Raw genomic sequence first — 12,009 nt, forward strand, 5'->3', positions numbered from 1 at the left:
AGATTTGTAGAGAGATTAGGTAGTAATCATGTTTAAGAGTATTTAAGAATCATATGAACAAGAGAGAGAGTCTAGAGAGATAATCCCAAAATTCTTAATTATTAATCTGATCAAAGTTTACAATATATATGAGGAGGCAACACTAGGATGAGAGTTTCATAAAGAGGCACTATTACAAGAGATAAGGTTTGCTTTAATTCAAACCATCCAATGAGCTTCTTCCTTGTGCATAAAGCTCATTTTGCTTTATCCAGCTTTTCTCCAGCCTGTCACACGCGCCTCCTCTTCCCTTGCAACGGTCTGATGCCTTAGCAAAGGGAATAGGGCTTCTCTTCTTCATCCAAATTTACTCGGGTAACTAGTATAACTAGTATACTAGGATAACTAGGGTAACTTTGGTTTAACCTTTGGAAGTTACTCGGGTAACTAGTATTATTACGCCATGTACGGACTCTTCATCATACTCAACTCCTCATGTATTTTTCTTCCCATATATTGATCTCATCTCAACAGTACGCTCCAATGATGTGGGGTGCATATCATTGGGTGGGTCTATGTATTAACTTGCTCACCGCGAAAGTGACGATCCTTGATTCTTACATCCTGCACAGTGGAACTATAGAAGAAGTCGATGCACACATGGCTCCGCTGATTAGCTCCTTAGCATATATATTGGAACAATACGTGGGGTATACTATTCACCACGTGAAGGAAGGACAGCGATATTAATCTTGGAGTCGCCTTGTAGGGATCTATCACAACAGAAAGACTGGCGACTGCGGGACATTTGCAGCTAAGTTCATTGAGATGCATGCTAATGGTGATGGCAAGGAGGAGATGAGTCAGATTACGGACAAAATTATTGACAGATTTCGAGAGAAGTATGCAATGGACTGCTACGAAGAATTCGTTGGCGATTTCAGAGTTGCAAACGAGGGCTTAATGAAGTAGAAGTTTCTCTCTTTCACCTGTCAGTTTTCCAAAACGTTTTCCGCATGCATGATCACTTAAGGTGTGTTGTTATAATGGTGTCTGGACTTAATGTTTCGTTGGCTGTGTTTGCCTAGTTAACCAATGAACTCAAGGTGTGTTATTATAATCTTGTATTGCTGTTTACTATTTTGAGTTCTAGACACGTATGTAAAATTACATGCGTACACCAATCAAATACAGCTGCACATGCAATAATAATTCAACTGCAAGATCTTTTAATTTTAAAATAACGCAGTTACAGAAATAATAAAATGAAATTAGAGAAATACTCGAATATTAAAATGTATACCTATTGAATGGTATACAGGCGTTAGGTGTTAGGTGTAGATGTACTCCTGTTGAATGAAATTAGAGAAATAAGGAAATGGAATAAGATTTTTAAGGAGAATGGTCTTAGGTGTACATGCGTTCGGTGTAGGTGTACATGCGTTCGGTGTAGATGTACACATGTTGAATGAAATTAGAGAAATAAGGAAATGAAATTAGATTTAAGGAGATTTATAAGGAAAAAAAATGAGATTTATAAGGAGAATAGTCTTTAGGAGTGATATGTGGCAATAACAGTTGCCACGTGTAATTTTAAATAGTGTAGGTGATATTCAAAACAAATAGAGCCGTTAGGTGATATTCAAAACATATCTAGCCGTTGGAAGAGATTGAGAACGAATATTACCGTTAGGATTTAGAAAAGTCGACTTTGTTTCCCTATTTAAAGAGAATGAACGATGATGCTTTCTATTCTCAACAAACACCATAAGGTATATTCAAAAGCCCCTTCGCAAATTATAATGACGGATCCTTACTACGCAGATATGAAGCAACACATAAGGGATGCGGATTAGCGTGAGTGTATTCTCTATGCTCACCATAAAATACCAAAAAATGTACCTGCGGTGGACCTATCAGATTGGGAACCGATGAGCAAGGAATGAGTTACTACGAATGCAAAGAGTTTGAGGTGATATTACGAAGTTCATAATCTTATATGCATTTACTAGTTTCACTAACCACCCAATCCAAATATTTATTCTTCAGGATGATGGGTTCCACATTCGACATCGTTGTTTCAATGCTATTGAAGAAGAGTTGGAAGAGTTGAAGGAGGAAGTTGTTGACCAGGCGAAGAGCCGAATGAAGATGGAGGATGAGATTAAGGAAGTGCGTGAAGAGATAAACCTGCTCAAGGAATCTGTTAAGTGTCCCTGGTGTTGTGCTCTTTATAAATAATCTGTTATGTTTGAATTCATGTTTTTTGTTATGTTCGATGTTATGTTCGATGTTTAGTTATGTGTCCCTGGTGTTTAATTAATGTGTTCTGTTATGTTTGATTAAACTAATTTAAATGATGTCATGATGGATGATGAGATTATTAGAATGTGTGATGAGATCAAACAGCTTACTTTAATTAGCTCTCTAAATTATAAACGGTCACCTTTCTTCAAATATCATGCTTGAACAGTTAAACAATTTCATCATTACAGTGTTCATAAACGAAACGCCGCCTAACGATGCCTTCTCTGTTCCAATGGTCGCTTGACAACATTAAAATGATGCAAATTGATGCCTTTAACAAAATTAGACAGGACCAACGTTTTCGTTGGCAAAACGAATCAAGGAGATACTTCTGTGAGAGAATATAATACAAAGTTTCTGGGAGGGGGTTTGCTTGACAAACACGACGAAGCTACATGGATAAAGATGTATCGAGATGGCTTACGAGAGGACATACGGTCAGGGATCGGAACAACTGTCTTTTCGACCATAGATGAAATTATGCAGGCAGCTTTGGATGTTGAAGAAGGTGAGAGCCCTTGTGACAGTAATGGCTCTGACACAGAATCCGATGATTCCGGATCAGATGAATCGGGAAGGCGGCCGAATAAGAAGGCTAGAACCGAAAAGAATCATAACGACAACCGAGAAGACGAAGACCATGATGTTGAACAAGAAAATGAGACTTCTGCTGATACCGAAAATGAGTGGTCTCTTCCGGATCCGGTCGAAGGGAGTGATGATGAGTCGGACAGAAAGGTTGATCTTAAAGACTATCAGTAATACCTAGAGAAGCACCACAAGTCCGATTCTGATTCCAATGAAGATTACAATACGGGCCCTTGAATCAGTTTGTTTATTTAATCTCCAGGAATGAGTAAGAAGGCTTGTTATTCTCCTTTTAATAGAGTTAGATTATAAATCTTGTTAAATTGGTCTCTTCAGTAGGTTCATCTATTTAATCCCCACAAATGAGTAAATCGATTAAAAGGGGATCTAGGGTTCGGGAGATTGAAAATTAAGAGATCTTCATAGTTATTGGAGAAAATGTCAGAGAGTGGAAATTTTTTGGCTGCAAACTCCGAGAGTATCATTTCGTCATCCTTAACCGAGCATGGGATACGTTGCGACTCTAACCTTACGGCGAATCCTGTGAGGGCGTGGACGCGTAAAAACCCCGGGCGGAGATTCCTTAGTTGCAGAGGTCGGCGAGTTGGTCGGGACTATGTTAAGTGCGATTTCTTTCAGTGGTTTGATCTGGAACCACCACATGGATGGCAACACCTTTCTTTACTTGAAGCGAGGGATATAATTAATGAACAAAAAGAGGAGATCTCCAAGCTGAGGAACCAAGTAAGTAAACAGCCACACCAGAACTCGCATGTCCAAATTTCGAATGATCTTGTTGAACAGCTGAATGACAAAAGTGAAGAATGTGAAGCTTTGAAGAGAGCAGTGTTGGTACTTACTGAGAGGAGTTCGGTGCTTTGTAATGTGTTGGTGGCATCGTCGGTTGGATTTGTTGTTGTTTTGGGAGGGATCATTGGTTTTAACTTCAAGGTTTAGTGTGTTTGTCAGTTATGTCGTTGTAATTTTCGTGCTTCAGATTGTTGTTAAATTAAGGAGTGTTTGAAGTTATTGTTAATTGAAGTCATGTACACTTTTTGATCACGTACACAAGCCCTCAGTGTACACCAGTAGTCATGTACATATATCAATCCATGTACACCGATCGTAATATACACTTATTACGATGTACAACCTTAGCCATGTTGTCCAATATTTGTGTACACTAGTGGTCATGTACACAAATATCCATGAACACCAGTGGTCATGTCCACTTTAATTGTTGTACACTACTATTCATGGACGCGTATATCCATGTACACCAGTCCTCATATACACTTATATACATGTAAAACAGTCATAATATACCCTTTAAATGGTCTACACACGTCGTTAGGTACACCAATTAATGTGCTGCGCTTTGTAAAGAAAATAGATAACCCACAATATAGTTGATGACAGTTGTTTATGTACTTGAATACTGAATACATGTATATGTGGATAATCGAGTACACCACATCCACGTACACCAGCATCCATGTATATAAATACTAAATATTATCCTCACCACTTTGTTAATGCACTGGGATTTGTTAAGAAAATAGATAAACCAACATAACCATAGCCGGTGTTAAAAAAAAACAAGAAAACATAGCGAAGGGAGATTTTAGAGCATGTGAGCAATATTGGAACAGATCCAAAAAAGCATGCAGTTTTTGCAGGAACCTTCAAGGTTCATTGTGTAATCATGGCCATAGAGGCACTTTGGTGATTTAATGACCTCATCGTCAGGAAATTTGAAGGTTAGAGCGTAGCTGTTTAAATGTGGCGCCAGGAATAGAGTCAATCTCCACACAAGCTCATCGGCCAGTTCCAATATGGCATCTGACGTAAGGTCGTCATGAATTGCAGCGAACTCTAGAAAAACTTTACTAGCTTCTTTATCTTTACCAAGACAAACGTTGAAAACACCGATGGCCAACGTTGACAATGTGTGCGTTGGGACGTTTGGTTCCAAGACTTTGATGGCATGCTCCACATCAAATGTTGCTGCGTAGAGACCTTCGTAGTAGACGGCGTCTATATTTGCAGTACTAACGCACTTGAGCAAGAACTCGTGGAATTTTCCACCTAAGCGGATTTCTAAGTTTATAAGTATAGTAGTGACATTGCACGTATGCAAGACCGAGGATTCATGGACAAAAGCATATCCGCGCTTCCCAGCACGCAAGAAAGGTCCAAGGTGTCAAATTGAATCCTCCCCAACCAATCCAATTATTTTGCAAATAATTTCGTCGAGAAGATTACGAAGAAGTTGACCTGCCATCGTATTCGGTGCAAAATGGCTTTGTTAGGAGGTTGATAATGTTGTCTGAGTTAAATAGAAAAGTTATTTTACCACCCACTCCCAAACAGTAAATGAAGTTCTGATATTACGTAGCCTCCTATAACAAAAAAGGTGAAAGTAAGCGTGGAATTAAATTTAACATTTACCAACAAATGTCAAATTTATTATGTAATGTACACATCCAATGATGACACGTACACCCCTAATAAATTGGAGAAAGATGATTCACATATTGTATTTTACATATACAGTTAGAGTTTGATAGCCATAAATGAAGTTGTGTACATTTTTATTGAAATATATCACCTAAGCAATTACTCTAACCTTAACTCTCAACCAAACTACATTTACTCTTACCTTTACTCTTACCTTTAGTTTGAACCGATACTGGTTAGAAGTATGGCCCAAATGTATTTTGATGTTTATCATTGCAGGCTCATTAACACCGATTTCGTGGTGGTTCGCCGAACTAACTGCCATTAAGTGGTTTTAGAATGACTGATGTGACGGTTGAGTTGCTAGAAGTATAAGTTCCCTGACAAGTCAGAAACAAGCCGATGGACTTTGGTCGGTTGGTTTATGACGAAGTCGTGGTTATGGCTCGTGAATCTGACGCTGACAAGAAAATTATTTTCCCCAACCTTAACTATCAGACACTCATTCTTCAGAGGGAGATTACTGCTCTTCCAGGTGATGAACCCCTTATTGGACATCCACAGTGGATTAACGGGGTCGAAGCAGAGAGTTCAACTCGAAGGGGAAGAAGAGGTCGTACCAATGTCGGGAGCGGATAAGATTTTCTATTTTATTAGTATTTCGGCCTGAAAGGGATATAATTTTCAGTAGTATTTTGGTTTATGTAGTATGGTTCATTAGTATTGTGTAAGGAAGCGTTATTTGTATTCGACATGAAGTACGTTATTTAGTTTCCATATTTTCTGAATACAGGGAAGTTTTATCTAAATATGCGTACACTTTATTTATTTAAATATGTGTACACTATATGCGTACACTATATTTAAATATGCGTACACTATAAGGAAGTTTTATTTAAATATGCGTACACTATATTTATTTAAATATGCATACACTATATGCGTACACTATATTTTAATATGCGTACACTATAAGGAAGTTTTATTTAAATATGCGTAACTATTGAGCTAATATATAGCGTGAAATTAACTATTTGAGGGACGGGGTTAGGTTTCAAATACTGGTGGAACAATAAATTTTGTATTAGATTCACACAACTTCGAATACTAGTTCCTCTATTTAATTTGCTTTTTAATGTTCAATAAACTCATTGGACAACAAAAAAACTCAAAGCACCCCTATAGTTGAAACAAATATGGCTAATCCACAACTCCAATATCTTCATGACGAAATCACGTCCAAAATAGTTGAGCTCGTTAGACAGGAATCAGCAAAGGAGCCAAATCCGGCTGAGTTAGAGCCAGAGACGGAGGCTACTCCGGAGGCGCTTAAGTCAGCGACGGAGCCTCCTACGACGGAGTCTCCTAAGACGGTGCTGTTCGAGCCAGATGTAGCACCTGATGCGGTGGAGCCAGCACCTGCTTCGCTAGGGCCGCTGCCGGAACGGGTTTGTTCAACAGCGACGTGTTCACCTTCCTCGTCGGTGTCCTCGTAGATCATCAACTCGCCAGAAACCAGCGCATTGTCACTCATGTCATCTTCGTCAACTTCACCTTGCGTATCTCCTTCATACAGCCAGTCGTCTTCACTCTCTGACACTAGTAATAACTCTTCCGGTTGGTCCCAGGGGTACTCATCTTCCGGGTCGATCATCCAACTCTTTCTCTTACGTTGTCGACGATGGTTTTCCGCAGTTTTCTCCTTATCCAGAATCTCTTCCACTTCGGCTACTTCTTGAAAGAGTGCTCCAAGCGTTGCAAACTTTGTTGATTCTAAACCCTCACGGATACCTTCCTTTAATCCATAATGAGCGAGTTGAATCAAATACTACTCGTTTTTTTGTCTCACGATCTCATGAGCGAGGAAGAATTCCTCGTATTCAGCTACGCTCATGGATCCTTGGTTGATGTCTAAAACCATGTTTAGAATTCGTAAAACTTAAGTTATCTCGTAGATAAATATTTGTTTGAAATGTTTGCGGAGATGGAGATGAAAGGGTTAAAGGCTGAGATACCATTTAAACAATTAAATGCCGTAATTAATAAAAACTTTTATTAATTATCCCTCACCGGTAACTGATGGCGTGGTTGACATATACGTTTAAACAAAATGATTGCTAAGTATGAATGTGTATTGGGGATGTCAGAATTTAATGAAAATCTCACCTTTTGATGCTAAGTTAAAATGTGTTTCCACCACCCACATTTATCTGATTAGAAGAGTTGTTTAATAAAATCAGAAATGAGTCCTGTAACCGATTGACATTTATAATTATTGGAAATCATCTACTATTTATATGTTTTTTTTCAAATTCGTAACTTATAATCGTGTATTAAAAATAAATACTCCAACTTCATAAAAAAAGTGGACACCAAGAATACAATAAATCTCCTTCGATTTTATCACCTACGCAGATATGATAGGATGTTCTTAGATTATAAATATTGAAACCTCATAAATTTGAATACAATGTTTTTAGACATTGTACACCAGATGTCTAAAGAGTGTACACAATATGTCTAAAGAGTGTACACCTAGATTATCACCGACGACGAACCCTTACCGCCTAGTATCAAAGTCCGGAAAACTAGTACATGGATGAATTTCACGTAGAAAAAGAGCAACCTCTTTTGTCCAGAAGCAGCGGTTACACATGTCTTCAGCCTTGCTGTGCTCAATGTGCCAAAGAACCCAATCATGTTGCAAAATAGGAGAACAAGGGCAACTGTAGAACAACGGGACGACTGTTGATATGAACATATGCCTCTTCATGAGGAACACATCGTTATGATCCCTATTCCATATCCCCTCAGAGGATCTAACCACCATTCCGATCTTAGGAACTTATTCTCTTGTAAATCGAGACAAGTACTCCCCATCGTCACTGAATATTTTTCTTGTCATTGCATAGGTATACGATGCTCGCTCGAATCCTGCATCTGCTGCTCTCTTTATCCAAGCAAGTCCCTCTACGCGACGATCTAGCCTGTAGAAATACTCTACACCCTTGACGTAAAGAGTACTAGGGTTTCCCTCCTCAAAGCATCTTCTCAACAATAAATTTCTCATGCCGACGTACCAAGGGTATTTGAACAAATCGAACGCAGCATAAACCCCACCATCGTCAGCCAACACACGCATAGACTTGCAGGTATCGCGGAGTCTATAAAGATCTGCAAAGGAGTTATGTGCCACGCTTTGCACCACTAAAGCCTAGACCTCTGCCGGGAGGCTGAGTATTGGGAATTCTGCCATTATGAGAAGATATCTGATGATACCCTACTATTATCGGGAGATGTGTTTTAAGAACTAGTACAGAGAGAAATATTCTAACAGCCAAGTAGTATTAATAAGGAGTGGACCTGAAAGTAACCAACACAAATGAAGGGATGTGTTTTCGAAAGAGTGTCTTGTGGATTAAACCAACACTTGCAACTGTAAGTAGATTATGCAAAAGTTTGCAAAGAACGCGAAGATTGTCTTCTCGATGAACCCAATGCACCAAACCCCAATGCGCAAAACCGAATGTGCCAAACCCTAAAACCATACCCTAAACCCTAAACCATTAAACCCTAAACCCTAAACCCTAAACACTAAACCCTAAAGATCAAAACCCTAGAAAGTAACCTCTCAATACTATTCCCTAACGAGTTTATCGTTTAACTTACTACACAATGTGATTCAATATAATTCATGCACAAAAGAAATGCACATGTTTTAGTACGCAAATTGCTTTAATTGAAAATAAAGAACTACTACTTAATGAAACTTATATCATTCCACAAACAGCAAGAAATCTAAAATAAGGGGTTGGTCTTTTTTTTTTATCAACAATAAGGGGTTGGTCCAAGTTACAAAATAACGAGTTCGTAATTGAGATCAGGGCACTGGTTCCTTGCATGTAGTCTTCTTGTGCCCTTCCTTAAAACACCTAAAACACTTGTTCGATTTCTTCTTTTTGTTCGGCCCCTCCTATAAAATAAAAGTATATATTATTGGAATGTGTGTAGTATGCCTTTTTAAAATATTAGTGAAGGTGTAAACAAACTGTCTTACCGGAAACTCTCTGGCTGAAAGTTTCATTTTAATGTATGGCCTTCCCTTCGTTCTTTTGGTCATTGGTGGATAAAGCTTGACCTTTAGTATTTCGGCGGGAACAAAGACGTCTTTTGGATCTGGAATAGGTAGTATGATACCATTTACAGTTTCAGCCCATGTTTGTTTCACATGGTATTCAGAAACAAACAGGCTATATTCCATTTTCCGAGAAGAAGCAGCAGCAATGGCGTGTCGGCATGGCAACCCAAGCATCTGGAATTCTAGGCACGTGCAAGTCCATTTTTCCAGATCAACAGTGAAACCAAATCCAGTTGGGGCGTGTGTAACTTCGAATTCCCAAGTGAAACATGGCAAAACCAGAAGGCCCGTAGACAAAACTAACTGTTCAACCAGTATTGGTTCAATATCCTTTGGAATATTTCCCTTCATCTTACTGATCTCGCAGTGTCTGCTCTCATACCATCTAGTCAGCATCCGTCGAATAAACTCTAGCAGGGCCATTATAGGACTATCACGCGCTGGAATCAGAGCATTATTCAAAGATTCGGCAATGTTTGAAGTCATCATGTTATACCTCTTCCCTTCGAAATGTGAACGTGTCCACAACTTGCGGTCGATTTTCTCCAAATAATCCCAACATCTCCAATCCGTAAGCTTTATAAGCTCGTAGAGCTTATTAAATTCTGAAACCTTGAATGCTTCCCCTGCTCTGCCGACCATATCCTTCTGTTGCAGCCCTTTATACTTGTCAGACACGTTTCGCTGAAGGTTTACAAGACAAATACCATGGTGTGCATGTGGATACCATTTCTCTTTAGCTGCAAAAATTACGGCGCATCGATCGGAAATTATACTTAATTCACAAGTATCTTCTACAATAGTTGACAACCTCTCGAAAAACCACTTCCAAAAATCCCCGTTCTCGCTATCCACCACTGCGAAAGCAACAGGGAATATGTAGCTTTTTGAATCTTGCCCGCTGGCACTAAGCAAAACCCCTTTATACTTCCCAAACATGTGGGTGCCGTCCACCACACGGACCTTCCGCAGATGCTTCCACCCATCAATACATGCCTTCAGCGAAAGGAATGCATACTTGAACCTTGTTTTTCCTTCTTTATCCACTTCAGTTTTAATATCGGTGATTGTTCAAGGATTTGCGTATTTAAGTACGTGGAAGTACTGTGGTAGCATCTTGTAAGACTCCTCTTCTGTTCCTTGCGCAGACGCAATTGCTAGTTCTTTCGCTTTCCAAGCTTTCCAGTATGTACATGTATAGCTGAATTCCATTCGCAATACTTCCGGAAGTTCCATTGCACGAGGTCCACAGTGGAGTCTTTCGTATTTCGACCGCAAAAGAGCTGCAAGCACTTTTGATGTACCATTTTTTTTGTACTATTCTCGAACATCGGAAGTGCATACATGTCCCAAAATTGCCTTTTTCACCATATAAATAGGAGAATCACCGAGTAGCTTAGCCATTCCCCTCAAACTACATTGTTTGTCAACGCATTTCGCCGTGATGAAGCATTTGCAATGCCTCAGCTTAAACCTGCACACCTTCGCTAATGCATATATCGCCATTGTCAACTTGAACTGTGCTTTGTCTTTAAACAGCCTTCCAACGTATATATCTGAGTCCTCCTTGGTGTACTCGATCTCAGGCGGCTCGAAACTGCTTCCCCTCATTTCATCAAACAAATGATCTACATCATTATATCCATACATTTCTGAAACTTGTATACCTCTCATGAATGATGCTCCTCCCTGAACTTGTGTAGACTGGGTGACGGGAGGATCAACAAACTTTTCACTATCTTCGATCACACAGTTTTGTTTTGGAGGTGTACACCTACGAGGATCAACAAACTCATCATCAGCCCCTACTCCATCATGACCTTCCATACACTCGGTGATAATGTTTTGGTGGAGTAACCAGCACAACATCAACACTTTGGCCAGTGTCACCGCTGCGAACACTTTCAACAAAATCATCATCAGTACACTCGGTGATAGGAGGGTCAACTGCCTCATCATTGTCTTCGCTCACACGGATGTGTTTGTTATATTGTTTTGGTGGAGTAACCAGTACAACATCAACACTTTCGCCGGTGTCACCGCTGCGAACATTTTCAACAAAATCATCATCATCTTCAATAACACGATTATGTTGGTTGTTAGGTTTTGGTAGAGTTAAATGAACAACATCTACACCTTCTTCGGTATATGTTTCTTCGGTGTACGCAAACCCAACTGTTCTAGAAGTGCATATATATCTCTTACTTCATCGGTGTTCACCTCGGAACGTCTCCGGATGCAAGCCTTTTTTGTTGTTTTAGACACGCCTGTAGCACTTGTTCGTTGACCTCTACCAGACGCTGGTTTTCCAGATCCTTGGCCTCTACCACTCGTCGGCCCAGATCGCCGATTACGGTTACTTCCAGTTTGTCCACCACCCCTTCTTTTTGGTGGACTTCCTTCGAAATCGTCTTCTTCATCTGTCACGCAATCATTTCTACAATACTCATGCCAGTAATTATAGTTATAGTCGCCATCGTCGTCTTCATCTTCTCCCATATCATCTCCCTTGTTTTCTCCACTGTCGATCGCCATAT

At 39.6% G+C, this 12,009-nt stretch overlaps 2 protein-coding genes across 2 annotated transcripts in view; one reads left to right on the top strand and one right to left on the bottom strand.

Moving 5' to 3' along the window:
• The window catches only part of LOC106333357, an 8,016-nt gene extending 6,201 nt beyond the window's left edge, over window positions 1–1,815 (top strand). The window contains exon 2 of the mRNA XM_013771813.1: window positions 1,804–1,815. The gene's annotated coding sequence lies outside the window, so the exon portion shown is untranslated. The remainder of the gene's footprint in view (window positions 1–1,803) is intronic.
• Window positions 1,816–6,556: 4,741 nt separating this feature from the next.
• LOC106330684 lies at window positions 6,557–10,708 on the bottom strand. Its single transcript, XM_013769116.1, has 3 exons — window positions 10,568–10,708; window positions 9,392–10,468; window positions 6,557–7,129 (listed from the first exon to the last, which is right to left on the bottom strand). The coding sequence occupies exons 1-3, from the start codon at window positions 10,706–10,708 to the stop codon at window positions 6,557–6,559; spliced, it is 1,791 nt and encodes a 596-aa protein (XP_013624570.1).
• Window positions 10,709–12,009: the final 1,301 nt, after the last annotated feature.

The sequence above is a fragment of the Brassica oleracea genome, chromosome C3 (genome assembly GCF_000695525.1).
Source record: "Brassica oleracea var. oleracea cultivar TO1000 chromosome C3, BOL, whole genome shotgun sequence".
NCBI lineage: Eukaryota > Viridiplantae > Streptophyta > Magnoliopsida > Brassicales > Brassicaceae > Brassica > Brassica oleracea.